The sequence below is a fragment of the Nomascus leucogenys genome, chromosome 10, assembly GCF_006542625.1.
Source record: "Nomascus leucogenys isolate Asia chromosome 10, Asia_NLE_v1, whole genome shotgun sequence".
Taxonomy (NCBI): Eukaryota; Metazoa; Chordata; class Mammalia; order Primates; family Hylobatidae; genus Nomascus; species Nomascus leucogenys.
The window spans coordinates 23,994,420-24,014,215 of record NC_044390.1 but is presented as its reverse complement, the minus strand read 5'-3'; the positions used below and the strand labels follow the sequence as shown (position 1 = coordinate 24,014,215).

Genomic DNA, 19,796 nt, shown 5'->3' with positions numbered 1-19,796 from the left:
CATATCACTGTTACTGAGTGAAATAAATCTAAAGGAGAGAGATTAAGTCTATTTTCTCAGTAAACTAACTACATAGGCTTACACAAGTATAAAATTAACCCTAATACTTGTTGAACAGTCATAATACAGGCTGAAGTAATGAGCTTTAGCCATTAATTAATGAGCCTACTGGCAAATAATTATAAAATAGTTCATTAAAGAGGTGGCATCTGAGCTTGAGCTTAAATGAGAAAATATGTTTTCAACGAGTGATTTGGGGTTGTGCAGGTATTCCACGAAAGACTTTAGCATAAGTAAGATTTAGAGTTAGGAAAAATGTTGGCTTCTTTAAAAAGCAATACACTCTATGACTTAAGGCCTCAGAATGACTCAGGCAGAGCACTAGGGGTGGTGGAGTTAAAGTAGAATCTGTAGGTTAGGAACACTGAAGAAGTTTTTGATGGTATGTTACAAGTCTATGTAATATATATCACTATATTGTTAACATATATTAATATAGCATAATAGATCATTATGTTATCAGTGTATTAATATGGCATATATCATATATAAGTATATATTACAGATGAGAACATATTACAAAAATAATCATTATAATTGGGGCTTCACTTAGCAAGTTTAACCTTGCAGAATTACACAGCAAAAGAGATAAGCAATAAGAATAGATAAAAGCCTACTGTAATATTTCAGGTGAGAATGCATGAAGACCTGAAATATTGTAATTTTAATACATACAGAAAAAGATGAGAGTAAACAGATATGTGGAACATTATAGACAGAATTATAAACATAAATTGAAACAACCTGAAAGCAGAGAATTAAGACAAATTCAAAGATAAATACATTTTCAAGTAGGAGGGAATAGTAGCACACTAGGAGAAATAACTTCTCTGGTCTCATCTGTAAAATAGTAGTAGTATGTACTTTCCAGCATTAGTGTACTGACATATATGTATTTAGCAATAAATATTAATTATTATTACTATTCAGTGCTCCATAAAATGATCTTGTATTGATGTCATTATGCACAATAAAATCTGACTCTAAAACAACTTTATTATTTTATTTGTTTATAAGAATAATGAAAAGTTATTAAAATTTCAAACACTACAGAAACATATGGTATATATACTTGCAAACAATGGAGAAAACAAATAATAACAGTTTGGTGCTTATATCTAAAACTTTTTCTATTCCTGTCATAATGAATTATTATTATTATTTATATTTGAAAAATATTGAGGTTATTCTATGCAACTTCATTCTTTTTACATAGCAGAATGTTTTGGGGCTTTTTCCAGAAAAGAACATATAGTAGTTTTGTATTCTTTTTAATGAGGCAACTCACTTTATTACATTAATATGCCATATAGAATCTAAGAGGACATCAGGAAAACTAGATGGCATTTCAGACCCACCAGAGCATAAGGCACTTTTGTGTAAATTAGAAAATGTACTCCTTATAGGTGGCTATGTCCTCTGGTGCATGTCTGGATTAGCAAACCCTGAGCTATACTTCAGCTCCCACTGCCCCCCTGCTGGAAATTTGTAGGAGAGAATAATCTATACAATCATTAACAAAGCCCTGTGGAAATGCCAAAGGGATTTTTGAAACCTTTTGTGGAGCTCAGAAGAGTATATAAACCTTGAGCTATAGATTTTAGTTTCTTTTCTACAGAAGTCATGGTTGAATTCCTGGATGTCTGGGAAGAATAGATGAGGGATCAATGAAAGAGATTATATAAAGAAAAGACATTAGGAGGTGATAACTCCAAACCCATCTGTGAGAATAAGACAAGTGATGGTGGTGGGGGGAGGAGAGAGAGAAAGAGAGAGAGAGAGAGAGAGAGAGAGAGAGAGAGAGACTCTCTTTATATATAATAATGATAGACAGATGAGAGAATAAAGTCTATTAAAATGATATAATGATGATAGAATAAACTGTATGGTCCTTTCAGATTCTACATATGCATATATACGTATGTATGAATATATCAAGATATCATTCACAATCTAAATCTCTTCTCTTAATTCTCCATTCTGAATTTGGGAATTGAATTAATTCAGAAAAAAATGTTTGGATAAGATTTTATATCTAAACTGTCACTGTAACAACCAGAAACTCAGGAACCAAGCAGATTATCATAATGTAGCACCCTTACTCTTCAAGATGGCAATATGAACTCAGAAAACAAATAGATTTGAATGTTAAGGGACACTTGTAAACACATTTTAAATTTAATTTAAAATCAGAAATGTTGCCGGGTGTGGTGGCTCACATCTGAAATCTCAGTGCTTTGGGAGGCCAAGTTGGGCAGACTGTTTGACCCCTGGAGTTAAAGACCTGCCTGGGCAACATGGCAAAACTCCATCTCTACAAAGAATACCAAAAAAAAAAAAAAATTGGCTGGGCATGGTGGCATGCAACTGTAGTCCCAGCTACTTGTAAGGCTGAGGTTTGAGGATCACCTGAGGCTAAGAGGTGGAGGCTGCAATGAGGCTTGATCGTGCCACTGCACTCCAGCCTAGGCAACAGAGTGAGACCCTGTCTAAAAAAAAAAAATGTTAAATCTGATGCATCAAATAAAAGTTTCTCCAGGTCCTTGCTCATTTAGCCATATGCAGGACTTTTGCTCTGGTTCCTGATTATTTTCATCTATATTATATATTTTTGTTTGGCTCTTAATAATTTTTTAAACTTTCTTTTTCATGAAAATTTACTCTTTTTTAAAAAACTATCTTCTTCAGTTATTACCTCCAACATTCAAAAGTCACCTAGTTCTTATCCTAAAGCTGCTAATAGTATGAATTTTTCTAAATGTATTTTGTCAGGTTTCTAAATATATCTTCTTATCATCAATGCACGATGCTTTACTTACAGTGATTTCTTATACCAATTGCTGTTACTATAGAGAATCAAGAACTCAAACTGCAAGTATCTTCTGATTTTTTTGTATTTCATTTTGAAATATCAATTTTATTAAAAAGTTAAAGTTGACTCTTTTCTAATTACTCTCTTAAAAGAATCACTATTTATAAGCGATTTATTATTAGAAGACTAAAGTAAATTTTCTTTATCGCTGGGCTTGTGAATTTCTAAATAGGGATTCCAGTTAAGCCACATGGACATTAGTTAAAATCAACAACAAAACCAATATGGAAGTTAATAATGAGCACAATAATTACTAACAGACATGATTTTTACTTATGCAAGTGACTCTTATTTGTACAAATGATTTTAAACAAAACAAATGGCATTCAGAAAAGTCTGCAGTAGATACACAGGAATGCTAAAAAGTAAAAATTTATTTTATCTATGTAAAATCATTCAAATGTACCGCACTGCCTATAGGAGACTATAATAATACTTGAGGGATAAAACTACATTCCAGAAAACAGTCATAAATGTTTCCTCCACTTTTGTTCTCAAGGGCTGCTGTTCAATTTTATGTATAATTGAAGTAACTACTTAGCTGCTATTTCTGGAGCAAATTTTCAGAGCCTTACTTTGAGGCGGAGTCTTGCTGTGTTGCCCTGGCTGGAGTGCAGTGGTGTCATCTCGGCTCACTGCAAGCTTCACCTCCAGGGTTCACACCATTCTCCTGCCTCAGCCTCCCGAGTAGCTGGGAACTACAGACGCCCACCACCACGCCAGGCTAATTTTTTGTATTTTTAGTAGAGACAGGGTTTCACCGTGTTAGTCAGGATGGTCTTGATTGATCTCCGGACCTCATGATCCACCCGCCTCGGCCTCCCAAAGTGCTGGGATTACAGGCATGAGCCACCGCGCCTGCCCTATGGGACACTTTTATTTCAGCTTACTTTAGCCAAGTGGTCTCATCACACCTTTGTTTATGACAAACAGAAATTCTATCACGGTCATATTAAGCCATGCTTTTATATTAGTAGCCACCAAACTTTTTGTTTGTTTGCCCTTATCAATGAAATATTTTGAGAAATGCATCCAAAATGAATGTATATTTTATCACACATAAAAATCACAATTAACATTAATAAAATATAATATGAATACACATTTTACATTTTTTTCCTGATAGTTCCAGGAACAAGTACACCCCATCCTGAAGATAATTTATCAACCCCATCTCTTTAAAAGACTGCATACTCCTTGTCATTACCTATTATTTCAGAGGTTCTTTTCTTCTGTGATGACTGAGAGGTACCAATCTCTTACTTCTTTTTTTTTTTTTTTCCAAACTATCCTGTTTACTAAGCTGAATCTGGTCATCGAAAAGCTTTCTTTCCTTTTTAAAAATGGCTTTTTCATCATTTATGCTTTTAACACTACTAGTCTTTAATTCACATAGAATTTACTCTCCTACTAGCTGAAAGTCCATTATTTCTAAAGGTTAAATTGTTATGGCTGGGACAAACAAAAGCATATATACACTCATTTAATTAATCTAGCTTATTTTGAAGATCAAAAGAGTGGCTGGGCACGGTGGCTCACGTGTGTAATCCCAGCACTTTGGGAGGCCAAGGCGGGTGAATCACCAGGTCAGGAGTTCAAGACCAGCCTGACCAACATGGTGAAATCCCGTCTCTACTAAAAATACAAAAATTAGCTGGGGGTGGTGGCACATGCCTGTAATCCCAGCTACTTGGGACGCCGAGGCAGGAGAATCGCTTGAACCCAGCAGGCAGAGGTTGGAGTGAGCCAAGATCACACCAATGCACTCCAGCCTGGGTGACAGAGCAAGACTCCATCTCAAAACAAAAACAAAAACAAAACAAAACAAAAAACAAAGGAGTTTGTATTGAGAAGATTAACTGAGTGGTTTGAAAATGTGTATTTGTCTGTATGCATAATGTGTATGCAAACATTATCTTGTTATGAATCCCTTTATAAGACTTATCTTTACTGATATTAGCCTCATATATTTTTATAAATCTATTTATATTTACTTATTTTTTATTGATCCATAATAGATGTACATACTTCGGGGGTACTTGTGATAATTTGATACATTCATATAATGTGTAAAGATCAAAGCAGGTTATTTGGAATATCCATCACAGTAACTATTTATCTTTACTTTTTACTAGGAACATTTAAATTCTGTCTTCTAGCTATTTTGAAATGTATATTAGATTAATGTTACCTATAACCAACCTACTGATCTAGATCTATGGAACACTAGGTCATATTTCTTCTATCTAACTGAAAATTTGTACCCATTAATCAACCCTCTTCATTATTCCCTCCCCTCTACCCTTGGTTATTTAAAAGTAGGAAGATTTTGCTAATTTATATTAGTATGTCCAATACTAGTAATACCAATATTACATTACTGGAATAAACTTGTAGGAAAAATGTAGCCTTATAAATGTCAGAGAAAAAGAGAGATGGGACTATTTTAATGGCTGACACAGGTTAAATTTCTCTCTCTCTCTCTCTCTCTACATATATATATATATGTAAAATTTTATTTTATCTACGTAATATCAATAAAATGTACCACATCGTCTATAGGAGACTATAATAATACTTCAGGGATAAAACTATATACACATATAGTTTTATATCTCGGGCATTATATATATACATATATAGAGAGAGAGACAAACAAATATAGATAGATAGATACATGTATATATAAACAAATTTATTTACTCTCTATATATGCCTAATTATCCGAGATAATTTGTGTGTTAAAACCCAAGAGAAGTAAAATCTTCCGAAGATAAAATAACTCTTTAAATCTTAAACAGATGATTGAAAATACTTTTTTGGGGGTTGTGAATAGTAGCAGAAGTGGATTCAGTGATGTCACTAAATATGAGAACAGTGCTTTTAGAAGATAAGAATACGCAGGACCTGAGGGGAAGTATATCTCTCCAAGGAGTTCACTTTTATTTGTAGCATTTTCTAAGTTTAACAGTTATTTGATATGTGTTCCAATTTTGAGCTGTGTTTTCTTTCTTGAAAGGACTGACGTTCTGCCTGCAGTCTTTCTAAATCTTCATCTCACTAGCTCACATGTCACTAGCTCTTGATTATTTTCCTTTGGTCTTGTAGTGACACATATAAATAACCAAAAACCAGAAAACAAGACTCTGGCAACTAATTTCAACAAGCCTTGTTCAATGGCATAGACAGAATGTAATCTATTTTTTGTGACAGTTATAATAAAAGTGACGTGAAACACAAGGGATGTAATGTCAGCGATATTGCACCTCAAAAGAGGAGAAAGTGTGGCATGTTACCTCCTGATTAGCAGCAGCTAGTTCTTCTTCCAGTGCAGAGACTCTTTCTAAAGAAACCCTCAGTCGCTCCCTTACCTAGAAGAAAAATCAAAATATGTGCAGTAATGTACATCCCATACATATTAAACTGTGCTGAATCCATAATTAACATCATCAGAGACAGTCAATTTGGCAAATTATTAAAGTATTTATATCCCTACGTGCTCAGAATACTAAATCTGGCAGAAATACAATGAATGCATTGTCACCTCTTATTGTCACTGTATCAAGGGATTTCCTTGTAAGCAAATCCTTTTGGTAGTTCCCTGATAGAGCTTCAGGTGGGGTTGGAGATTGACTTGTCTTGCTCTGAATTCTGATTCATAGTAAGTGGAGACAAAGTTTAAAAGTATATTCTGAATTCATCTAAAAAATAGTCACTGTTTAAGCATGACAAATAGGAAAAAAAATACCCCACCTTTTTCTCTACTTCCGTAAAATAAGAAGTGAATTTTCATTTGGTACTTAGTATCTAATTTCAAAAATTATTTGCCTGAAGGAAAGGCCTTTTAGAACCTGAAAAATGTTCTTTGCTTCTCTGTTTTTTATTAATTAGAGGTCTACTTTGTTTTTGAGGAATTGTAAAGTACTTAAGTATCTTGGAATTTCCAACTAGCTTCCAGATACCAAAGGTTAAACCATTGTATTTTATAGAACAAAAATCTCTGTATATTTTAGTTTGAAAGTCATAATTTATACTTGTTTCTTACATAACTGAAACTCGAAGAAGTATTTCTTTGATTCTTGCTTTCTTAGAACTTTGTTTTAGTTGTTATATGTTTAGATCTATATATATGTCCTGATATATATATATATAAAACAATTCAGAGAAAGAAATATTGCTGAATTAAAATGAATGACTATAGCAGTTTAATTTTCCTTAAAAAATCAAAAAACTTTATAGCTTTAACTTAAGATGCGATTCATGGTGGGTTTTCGATTATTTATAAATTAACATAGATTTTTCATGGGATTGCTACAGTATTTGTGCAGTTAAGATGTGTTTTAACATATAATTATATTCCTACGAGCTTTCATTTTGTTAACTTACTGACAGTATATTTTAATAAATGGTATTTTTCTCCTCTAATAAGATTTAACTGGGAATATACAAAAAATTTATAAAATATGTAAAAACCCAGATACATAAAAAATTTAATTGGAATTATGATATTATTTTTCCAGTTAGCAAACAAACAAAAAGTCAGTAATGTCCTATTAACCTAGAATCCCATTAGGAATTTTTAAGAATCTCAATCACATTTTAATATTATATTACGATACCATGTATATTCAGATGAATGGATGCATTTAATTCGTGAAATAGACCTTGAGTCATCAATAAAAACATCCCAGTAGGGGTTTTAATATTAATTACATTTTGTTATGCTCAAATTCTCTAAAAACAGTAATGCACACATAAATGGAGACTTGATGTCTAAAAGAGTTGCACAGGATCTTTCATCATATTGAGCTAGAGATTAACTGCCAAGTATCATTCCTGTTAGACAAATATCCAATTGTTAACAAAATACATAGAATTCATGCTGATTAATAACCAAACACTAGTTACATAGCAGGAAATCTTTGATGACTTGATTTGGAGAATACTTTTTTATGAATTTTGAATACATGAAAAAGAAGCAAATATCCCAAAGCCATGAAAATGAGCAGGACAGCTGATGTGTGGAATGCATATATCAAAAAATGTTTCAACAGACGTGTGATGTTTAACAGAGATTCCCATATTCTAAAATACCAACTGTAAAATACGGGTGTTCTAAAGAAAGCCTAGTAAACCTGGTTGATGAGAACAGCAATATGAAGCAATCTAAATACGTTAATAATCTCACCATACACAACATTGATCATATCACACTTAAACTGCTGTAGAGAGAGGAAGTTATCATATTTTAAAATATTGACACATTAAAATTTTTCTAAAAGTCATTCACATCATGTAAGAAATGGTTGAATCTAGACTACGTGGTAGGTTAACTTATCTTTCTTTCTTTTGCAAACTTAAACTCTTAGAACTGTTCCAAAATGTTTTCTATTTACTACAAGTTAAGCATTTATATTTTCATTATAGTGAGTTTTTAAGGAGTAAAAGTTATTGAATTTATCCAACAATATGAAAATGAAATCATCTTTCATATATTTAGAATAGTGATTTACAAATTGAGATTTTGTTGTCTGAAATAATAAATCTAAAACTGTTTTACAAGAAAATAAAAAAAATTCTGAATATATTTTGAGTTACGTTATAAATTTAAAAATTGATGCTGTGAATATCAATAATGCAAACTGAAATTAATATAAGGCAGGGTTGCATTTGGGGTATTATCACTCCTACAACAGAAAATATTCTTGTGGAAATCTCCTCAGACCAGAAGCTCTAATTCATTTTTGACACTAAGATATTTGATAATAAAAATATATAGGGAAGGCATATATATTTAATTTGTTTTGGTTTACATTTCCTATACATGTCTGATATGTTATTTTTAAATAGTCAATGATTTCTGAGTAATTGAAAAACACAAGTATATTTCTCATGTTCTCCAACCCATGGAATTGGTAAATATATTGTAGAGTAATTTCAAAATTACTGATAGTCTTAGCTAATTATGAATATTCCATGCTACAACTTGGTGGCTATATAAATAATTGGACATTAATAATGAAAATTATGAATCACTGCAACTATCTACAGCTATGCTCAATCCTTGTAGAGTTTATTTAGTTCTGCATATGTACTAATCCCTCTATGATAAAGTTGTTTGTTTCTTGTCCCCAAGGCATGGTTAATTGCATCTTTTTCTGACTTTCTATATATATATATAGTATTACTTGTTTATATATCTATATCCACATCCCTCCTCATCCCTGTGAGAAGCTGTGAGTTACTCTTAGGGAAATTGTCTATGAAGGCACTTAGACACATATGAGTCCCTCGATAACTAAATGAAATGCTATTGTAAACAAGCATCTGGATCAACAGTAAAACCAACACATTTACTTGGTTTGAAAGTTTTATCAAATGCTGATGTTTACTCCTGCTAATAATAATATTCATAGATGTTCACTGAGGACTTGCCACATGCTAAGCACTGGCTGAAAGCTTTGTATATCAGATCACTTCTAATCCTCATGACGACTCTGAGGTCAGTACTAGGATTATCTTAATTCAAGCTAACAGGTAATTGATGCTTTGAGAATGAATGGTCAAGTCACTTATCCAGATCTGTCTGACTCCAGAGCCCCAACTCATTTCTTCTTTAGGCCACTGAGCATTACTTGTTGATAATTAGTCCAGTTGTCCCTGAACTCACCAATGTTGAGAATACCTATGGTGAGTTAGTACATATTATTATAGCTCCTAGGGCCATACGATGGAACAACTCATATAGTTATGCTAAACTCACTGAACTTCTATAAAGTAAATTATTTCTAGATTATGTTGTACAACAACCATTTTTTTCTTAAATGTACTCACATGACCAGGCTATTTGTCTTAAATGCTGTTTATTACCTCTATTCTGATAAAGAACCATTCTTTTGTAAAAGCATCCCTCACTTAAGTGATATGGGAATGCTTATAGGGACGATCTCAAATCATACATTCTCTAGTACCTTCATTTAAGTCACTTAAAACTCTTGAATTTTCTCTGAACAGGTCCTTCTCTTCTTACAGCTCTGGATTATTTTCTGTGTGGGTCCTGCTGCTTAGAGTATCTTTCTCTGCTTAAAAAACCCTTCATCATTCTTTAATACCTAGATCAAATGCCACCCTTTCTTGAAGACATCCTTGTCTTTGTCATTACTCACACAGTCACAACCTTTTCTGTGGCTACATATTGTGATGGAAATACATCTGTTTTGAATTGTTTTTCATTGATATGTGAATTCCTAGCACTAACTCTGAACTTCTCAGTCATAATGAGAATATCTTATTTATCTCTGTGTGTCAAACATCTGCCATGGAGTCTGACACATACTAAAAATTCTATACATATAAACTCTTGCAAATTCTTAGCACTTTTATAAAAAGAGGAAATATAATATGAAACAAAATATTGAATATTAATTATTTGATGTCATATTTAGCAAGAATTTTTATATAATAGTCATTTCTGTTTTATTCAAAATAATTCTTATACTGGTTGCCTTTCGTTGCTAAATAAAAATGGGATACAATTTCTTCTTAATACTCTAGAAGACAGAATTATAGTTATCCTTACGTACACACTCCACATAATCCCCTGTTCTCAGAACATCTGAAAGACCAATGATAAAAATATAAATGTATATAAATATTAAATAGAACAAAAATATTTGCATGCTTAAAAACTAGATATAACTGGGAAATAATCCCTAGTTTGGATTTTAATGCTCAGAACTTGTCAGATACTTTACAATGAAGTGTCCCAATTTCCACTCTAACTCCTAAAGCTTTATTAATTTTTAAAAGTTCAGTCTTTGAAATTTCACGAAATTGAAATCACGTCATAAGCCTTGCTAATCTCCTAAGGATATTATCATCATATTGGTTTATATATGTCAGTAGAACTTATTTGAGTAACAGCTAAGAGAAGCTTACAGCTACTTTTAAAAATATCAAAACACGGGGTTTTCTACTAATACCTTATGATGTTACATGCAGAGAATCTTCAAGTGAATATTTAAAACTACGATATTAGAGACATTAGAAAATCAGATGCTTCTAAACTAAATGTCTAAAAGTTAAAGTACATATAATTTGCATTTCAAAATATATATAATTTTCAGTTAGTGGTCTCTTATTTTGGAATCTATAGAGAAAGACCAGGCTGAGAGAGAGAGGTGGGGGTCGGGGGGGGAGAGAGAGAGAGGCTCAATAATAATATTAAATGATATAACATTTTGAATGCCATCTGAAGTAGGGCTATAATGTACCATAATAGAAGTCTAATTCTGATAAGCCATAGTTTCAGTGGTTTAGAAAAAGAAGATGTTTATGAATATTACCAACATCCACACAGTAATCCATTTTCACTTTTAAAAAATGATTTTTCATATAACTCAAAAGTGTTCTTCAATTGACTGACTTTAGGAGTCAGGTGAGTCAATGAATGAAGACAAAGAGCTTGATGCTGATGACGGAAGTGTAGTTAAGCTTGAACTCTTTTGTCCATACTATACCTTTTCATCCAAGGCCTTGTGGTGCTCAAACAAAGATTTCAGTGCCTTGAGAACTTCAACTTCACTGGATACTCCTGAGGGAGACTGGGCTTGCCGTTTTACCACCGTCATTCTTAGTGACCTTTCATGTCGTGACACAAGGCACTCCAAATGCTCCAGTAATAGCTATTGGGTTTAACAGAAAATGCAATTATCTTATGAATACAAGTCATAAATACTTACAAATGACTTCCCCCTTAAATTAGTGCAGGCTTATCTAATGTTAGCTGCAGGTTACACTGCAAGCAGTACCAAAGAAGCACAGACCTGTTTAAAGCAGGGTTTATAAAATACATTAAAGATAAATTGTATTGGATCATACAACAAGTTACTGAGTTTAAAAATGTAATGCAAATGTAATGCAGTCCTTTAGCAAATGTAATAATTTCAGTATGAATTCAGCAGAAATCGAACACTTGGCAAAATATGTATGATAATGATGAAAGAACATTGCTTGATGCATCATGATCTTTTTAGAGGATGATAGTGAAAGTCAACATTTATTTCATTTACATATGGCCATTAAAATTATTTGAATTGAATAAAATGAGCATAATCATTATAATGTTACTTTAACTTAATCACATGGTTTTATTCACAATTATTCTTTAGATTAATTATAGAAAAATATATGCAACCAATTAGAACATAGCTACTGAGATTCTCAATTGTCAGTTCAGGAAAGGAAGTTAAGGATATAGTTTTAAATTGTCTATGTTAGAATCTATGATTTCCCAGGGTAGCCTCTGGGGCCATGACAGAGGTGGAGGGAAAGTCCCTGAAGAGTTTCCAGGCTGTTTCAGGCTCTACACTCTTAGCTTTTGCCAGAGGAGTTCCGCTTTGAAATGTTTTGTGAATTGGGGCTTCATATTTGCTTTCATTTCAAAAGGAAGTTCTACTGCTAAAAAACAAAGATACATGAGAAGAAAATCAGAAATTGCTTGATTATTATCAGTTATTATAATTTTACTAGTGAAGAACCACACACAATTGGTAAGCATTATAGGAAAGGTCTTTGGAAGCATAGTGAAAAGCACAGGCTAACAAGTAGTGTCTACTTATGCAAAATAAAGAAGAAAATAAAGCAGAAATTACCCAAACAAAAGATTTAAAAACAGATATAAGACACTGAAGGTGGAAAGAATAAAGAAAACAACTTTCTCTTTTTCTTTTCAAGATATTTTCTTTTTTTTTTTTTTTTTTTTTTTTTTGAGACGGAGTCTCGCTCTGTCACCCAGGCTGGAGTGCAGTGGCGCAATCTCGGCTCACTGCAAGCTCCGCCTCCCGGGTTCATGCCATTCTCCTGCCTCAGCCTCTACGAGTAGCTGGGACTACAGGCGCCCACCACCACGCCCGGCTAATTTTTTGTATTTTTAGTAGAGACGGGGTTTCACCGTGGTCTCGATCTCCTGACCTCGTGATCCGCCCGCCTCGGCCTCCCAAAGTGCTGGGATTACAAGCGTGAGCCACCGCGCCCGGCCTCAAGATATTTTCTAAAAGTTTAACTGTAATGAAAAATTTTGGTTTTCACTATACCACTGTTAGATTCAGTGTCACGTATTAGTATCATATTTTTTGGTTGATTTCTCTACATTTGCTGTCACTAATTATGACTCAAAATGTTAGAAAATTTTGCCATTATTGGGCACAAAGAACACCAGTATCTGAGACACTAAACATAGATAAATCAGTAGATAAGAGTCACATTTAAGGGTCAAAATAATCGCCAGGCGTGGTGGCTCACGCCTGTAATCCCAGCACTTCCGGAGGCCAAGGCAGGCGGATCACGAGGTCAGGAGATCGAGACCATCCTGGCTAACACAGTGAAACCCCATCTCTACTAAAATAATAATAATAATAATAATAATAGTAGTTTTTCAGTATGAAAATGACCTGAAATTTTCAAGGAGCCCTTTAAAATTTATCAATCTCTGATTATATTATGGTATTCTATTCTCTCAAATTCTTTAGATACATGTATTCATTGCATAAATCCAAGCTGTTTTACATAGGTTGTGGAGATTTGCATGAACTTAATAATGTCTGTTTTTCCAGTGGCATCTGATGTCAATCTTTCCCTGGCAAACTATGTTCCAGACTTCTGGCCTACTTTTAGCTCCTCAGTATGTCAAGCCTTTGCTTACTGTACCCTCTGCCTAAAGCACTCCTTCTTCGGTTCCTCATTTAACCAGCTCTTTCTCATTCTTTAAGTCTCAGCTTAAACATCATCTCTCAACAAGGCATTTGCTCGCTACTGTCTAAAGTAAGTTTCTCCTTTTCCCCACCTCCACAAGTCTCTATTTCAATCCCTTACTAGTTTTTTTCAGAATATTTTATGATGTGCAATTTAAACAAGTTGTTCTACCAAATTTCATTCTATTTTCCCATTGCAATAAAAGCTCCATGAGAGTTGGCACAGTGTCCACCTTAATCCTCTTGATCCTCTCTGGATTTGGGTGTTAGCTCGATTCCCAACATCTATAGGTATGCAATTAATATTTGTTGAGTGAATTGAAATATTAATAAATGAGTTAAATTTACATACCTCATATAGTTTTATATATCTCATATAGATTTGGCCTATATGAAAGCTAAGCCTGTGGCATAATTAATTTAATTAATTGGCATTTTTCCTAAAAGCTTAGGCTAATTAACATTATTATGTACATCTATCCTTCAATCGGATGACAAAAATAATGAAACCTTTACAATACAATGAAAACTTTTTTTCTAATTGTAAATTAGAGTAATCTTGTATAATATAGTAATTCAATAAACATATCGGCATCTAATTTTGCACAATACAGTATAAGATTTAGCAATATAAAATACCCACCCTCTAGGAAAAGAAACACAATAATGATGCTATAAAGGACATCTGTTATTAGAGACTACCTAAATCTTTTGATCACACTCCACATTTGGCAAGTGGAACTTTTAACTGTTTCTCCCTACCCTCATGTCCTCATTGTCTCTTTACCCAGCTTAAAGTTAACAATTCAGTATTTGTAAGCACTCTCTTTCATGCTTCCTCAATTTCTAGAATCTGATCACTTGCCACTACATCCACTGCTTACATTTGTGTCCAAGACCTTTAATCTCCCCCTGGATTACAATGGCTCCTTAACTTGTCCTCCTCCTTTCAGCCTTTCATCTTCAGGCTATTCTCAAAACACTATTTCAGTTAAAATGTGAGTTAGGTCATTTATACCTCTGCTCAAATTTTTAATGTCTTCTTATTGAGCTCCAGTGAAAGTCAAAGTCCTTATACATCCCAAAGGGATCTAAATTTTCTGAACTTATCTCCTATTTTTCTTCTTGCTCATTCTGGTATAGCTACATTGGCTGCCTTGCAGTTTTTTGTTTGTTTAGTTTTGTTAGTTTTGCTTTTAACAGGCTAAACATCCACGTCCCCACAACAGGGGTTTTGTACTTCTTTTCTGTAACTAAAACATTCTCTTTCAGATATCTGTATGACTATTTCACTTCACCTTCTCTTTCATGTTTTAACTCAAATGCCACTTTTCAATGAGGCTTTCCCTGGTTACCTACAACATTGGATATCTCCTTCCTAGCATATTAAAATGTTGTTTTGTGTCATTAAGTTTTTGGATAGTTTGTCATATCATGATAGATAATCAGAAAATCTTCTCCCAAAGGATCTGTAACTATTTATTAGAGTCATAGTACTAATGAAAATAAAATATCAAAATTTCTTGAATACTACCTCTGAGCTAGGACTAATTTTCTGGTCCTCACTCTGTAAGAGTCTTCAGTAACCTGGTGGACAAACTGATTCACCTTGTAGATATCAGCCTATTTCCCTTGCCACCATGTCATATTTCTCAATGTGCATAAAGAAGTAATCATGGTTTCAGGGTTATAAACCTGACAAAATGGGCTTCCCATGATTAAGACTGATGGAGATACCACCATGGCTGAATGGCCCAGCGGCAAACTGCAGCCATCTAACTTGAGCCCTGCCATGATAAAGTACAGCTGGAGACCAGCTATTCACCGTGAAGCAAGCATATTACATCAAATCCATTCTATTAAAGAATAGGCAGTTTTTCCCTCACTATAATAAACCCCCTTTTTGGATATAGATTTGCTTTCTCTAATGGCCATATCTCTACCAGAAACACCGTCTTACCGAGTTTTTGCTTACAGTCATGTTATCATATAAAACATTACTTCAGACAAAAAAAAAAAAAGGAAAACCTGATTTTACAGTGAAAAGAGTAATGCAATTGATGGATGCTCCTGGGGACCCCTGATTTTATCACACTACTACATCATTTAGAAGTAGCTGATCTTATAGAATGGTTAAATGAGCCAAGACTGTTCTTTTTATTTTTTATTATTATACTTTAAGTTCTAGGGTACATGTGCACAACATGCAGGTTTGTTACATATGTATACATGTGCCATGTTGGTGTGCTGCACCCATTAACTCGTCATTTACATTAGGTATATCACCTAATTCTATCCCTCCCCCCCTCCCCCTGACCCCACGACAGGCCCCAGTGTGTGATGTTCCCCTTCCTGTGTTCAAATGTTTTCATTGTTCAATTCCCACCTATGAGTGAGAACATGCGATGTTTGGTTTTTTGTCCTTGCGATAGTTTGCTGAGAATGATGGTTTCCAGCTTCATCCACGTCCCTACAAAGGACATGAACTCATCCTTTTTTATGGCTGCATAGTATTCCATGGTGTACATGTGCCCATTTTCTTAATCCAGTCTATCATTGATGGACATTTGGGTTGGTTCCAAGTCTTTGGCATTGTGAATAGTGCCGCAATAAACATACGTGTGCATGTGTCTTTATAGCAGCATGATTTATAATCCTTTGGGTATATACCCAGTAACGGGACGGCTGGGTCAAATGGTATTTCTAGTTCTAAATCCTTGAGGAATCGCCACACTGTCTTCCACAATGGTTGAACTAGTTTACAGTCCCACCAACAGTGTAAAAGTGTTCCTATTTCTCCACATCCTCTCCAGCACCTGTTGTTTCCTCAGTTTGTAATGATTGCCATTCTAACTGGTGTGAGATGTTATCTCATTGTGGTTTTGATTTGCATTCCTCTGATGGCCAGTGATGACGAGTATTTTTTCATGTGTCTGTTGCCTGCATAAATGTCTTCTTTTGAAAAGTGTCTGCTTGTATCCTTCGCCCACTTTTTGATAGGGTTGTTTGTTTTTTTTTCTTGTAAATCTGTCTGAGTTCTTTGTAGATTCTGGATATTAGCCCTTTGTCAGATGAGTAGATTGCAAAAATTTTCTCCCATTCTGTAGCTTGCCTGTTCACTCTGATGGTAGTTTCTTTTGCTGTGCAGAAGCTCTTTAGTTTTATTAGATCCCATTTGTCAATTTTGGCTTTTGTTGCCATTGCTTTTGGTGTTTTAGACATGAAGTCGTTGCCCATTCTTATGTCCTGAATGGTATTGCCTAGGTTTTCTTCTAGGGTTTTTATGGTTTTAGGTCTAACATTTAAGTCTTTAATCCATCTTGAATTAATTTTTGTATAAAGTAAGGAAGGGATCCAGTTTCAGCTTTCTACATATGGCTAGCCAGTTGACCCAGCACAATTCAAGCTTGGACATAACACATTGCTTAGTAGGAATGCTATCATCCTGGAATTAATATATCCTCAGAACTACTGATAGAAGTAAGATAGAGTTTCTTTCTTGGAATAGCTATGGGTCCATGAATGTAAGTCCAGAAACCAAGGCTTATAATTGGAATTTATAATTGCCAACTAGGACCTGTGACTAGTGGAGAAAAGAGGATCATTCCTTTTTTGTTGACACACACACACACATGCTCACACACAGACACACACACTATATATACACACACGCATGCATGTTTGTGTGTGAATATCTATATATATAAAATGTACATTAATACATTATTCTCTTTTCTGTTTTCTGTACCCTGTTGCCATATTTTACCCATTAATTATCCCCATTTTCTACCCCTCCCCCTGACTGTTTGATAGTTCCTCACAATCCGAATCCCATCTTCCCAGTAACATTTCTTGGGAACGTTTACCACTAGGTGGCAGACCTGTGACTTACGATCAGTCAACCAGACCTGACCACCCTGGGAGTTAGCCTGAGGGGGCAGAGAGGAAACATGCTGGGAAAGGGTAGTGGCAGAGGCTGCATGTTTCTGGGACTGGGCTTGTGAGAAAAATTTACAAAACTAAGAAATGTGGTCCTAGAGACTTCTGAAAGCTCAGTTTAGAGATTTCTTATATGCCTTAATTAATGTCTTGTTTAAACAGCCAAGCTATATACTCTGTTTTGTGCAATTAGGAACTCTAATCTACATGATAACGAAAACCAAATATGTTTTTATTAATATAAACAGACTCCTTAAGGGATGAACGATTTCACTTATCCCCAATACCAAGGAAAATATTCTACATAATATGTACTTAATACTTGTTGAATTGGGTTAATGATAAACATAAATTATTCAGGTTGAAGAATATGGACAAAAATGTTCTCATCTGGCATATATATATATATATATATATATATATATATATATGGCCTAATTTAAGGTTAAAAATAAAAGTAAATAAATTAAGAGTACAAAAAGTGAAACTTAGCTAAGATACCATTAACAATCTACTAATTACACACCTTCACTGGGAGCTACAACTTTAGCCTAATATTTAATAATTCTCACAGAAAGTGCAAATGGAACTCTCTTTGGTATACTCAAAGGATTGTAGAGACTATGTGAATGGCCATGAATCCTATGCTGGAATTTTCTTTAAATGACCACAGCCTCTATGTGTATACACACATATGTATCATATATTCATACACAGACACACACACACACACAAACCCACACATCATGCATCATTGGGAATTTTTTGGACTAAGTTTTGCCTTGAAAAGCAAGATGGCCTAGGTAACCTAAATCTTTTATTTTACTATGATTCTGTAAGGATTTCTAAAACTATATAACTTCCTATTAGATCTTAATTCAACACAACCTCGTGAACAGTTATTTCCAATTATAAATGGCACTGAAACAGAAACACATTCTTCCCTGTAGACTAATGTGGCTGCTGTAATATGTTCATATAGCATGGCATTAACAACTGAAAACAAAAACCTTTAAATTGGTTGCCTCCATACTCAACCCACTCCATATCTTTTACCCTCAAATATCGTTTAAAATCCCATATGTTTCTTATGCCCATGTTTGATTATGAAATTGAAATAGCTGTTGGGAGGGCATATGTCCTATCCTATTTACTATTGTACCGATCATATCCTATCATAGAACTTTCATAAATAACTATCTATGCACATGCATGTACACACATGTAGAATCTTTATCTGCTTTCAGCTGAGAAGGTCTTCCTTTTCTGAATTGGACTGTATTTTCTACCCACTGATGAAATACGTTTGGATGATATTATTAACTTGCATATGCAGAGATTTGTCAATAACAAAAAAATTTTCTTTAGTAGTGATGGGTGTCTAATTGTATCTCAATATCTGTTAAGATAATTCCTTTGGCTCAAAACAAAAGTGAGGGCATGGTAAGAAATGTTTCAAATGCAATTAAGTCTTCTTTTTAAGTTTATGATCCATGAGATTAAGTTACAGCTTTATTATTTGTAACTAGATATTAATACTGTTTCTCGAAATCATAACTTAATATGAATACTGTTTCTCAAAACCATAACGTTTTTCAAAGTCACCCAATAGTTACATTCTAAAACATTATGAACAATTTAAAACATCCTTTGAGATCTTCAGCTATAAAAATAGTTGAAACAACTCTGACAATAAAAATGTTCTTCACATTGACATTCACAGGCAATAACTATATAAAAATTCCCAGTTTTTCTTTACCTCTTCATTAGTTCAGATAACTTTGTCAAAACATTTTGAATTGAAATAACATCAGGAATAAATTATTTTCTATAAATATAACCTTCTGTAAATATATACTTGCCAAAGTATGGTCAGAAGAGTTTTAGGAATAACAAATTTTGTTTCAATATTTTTTCTACATTTTTATCAGTATAAAAATATTGAACAAAAGCCTGTTTGTATGTTTCTGTAAATATCCACTATAATTTTTTGAAATTTCTATTTTTGTATAATTGTTTATAATACTATAATGATTTTATTAGGATATTCTTAATTTAATAACTTGAGGCAGTTGGATTTAAGAACTGCAGTAATGACTGATTTTCTTTCATTCACTCAAATTTTTGCAGTGTCAACGAGGTGTTTCTGTGGAGAAAACATAATACGTGGCCAG

General features: G+C 33.7%; 1 protein-coding gene across 22 annotated transcripts in view; it reads right to left on the bottom strand.

The window, feature by feature from the left end:
• Positions 1 to 19,796, bottom strand: part of PPFIA2 (PTPRF interacting protein alpha 2) — a 510,037-nt gene that overhangs the window by 180,004 nt on the left and 310,237 nt on the right. For 20 of the 22 annotated variants that reach the window (XM_030819900.1, XM_003259605.3, XM_030819901.1 and 17 more), the window contains 2 exons: positions 11,452 to 11,616; positions 6,229 to 6,303 (listed from right to left, as the gene is read on the bottom strand). In XM_030819900.1, the coding sequence (XP_030675760.1) occupies positions 6,229 to 6,303; positions 11,452 to 11,616 (240 nt within the window). The remainder of the gene's footprint in view (positions 1 to 6,228; positions 6,304 to 11,451; positions 11,617 to 19,796) is intronic. The other 2 variants (XM_030819907.1, XM_004089160.3) reach the window with 1 other exon arrangement.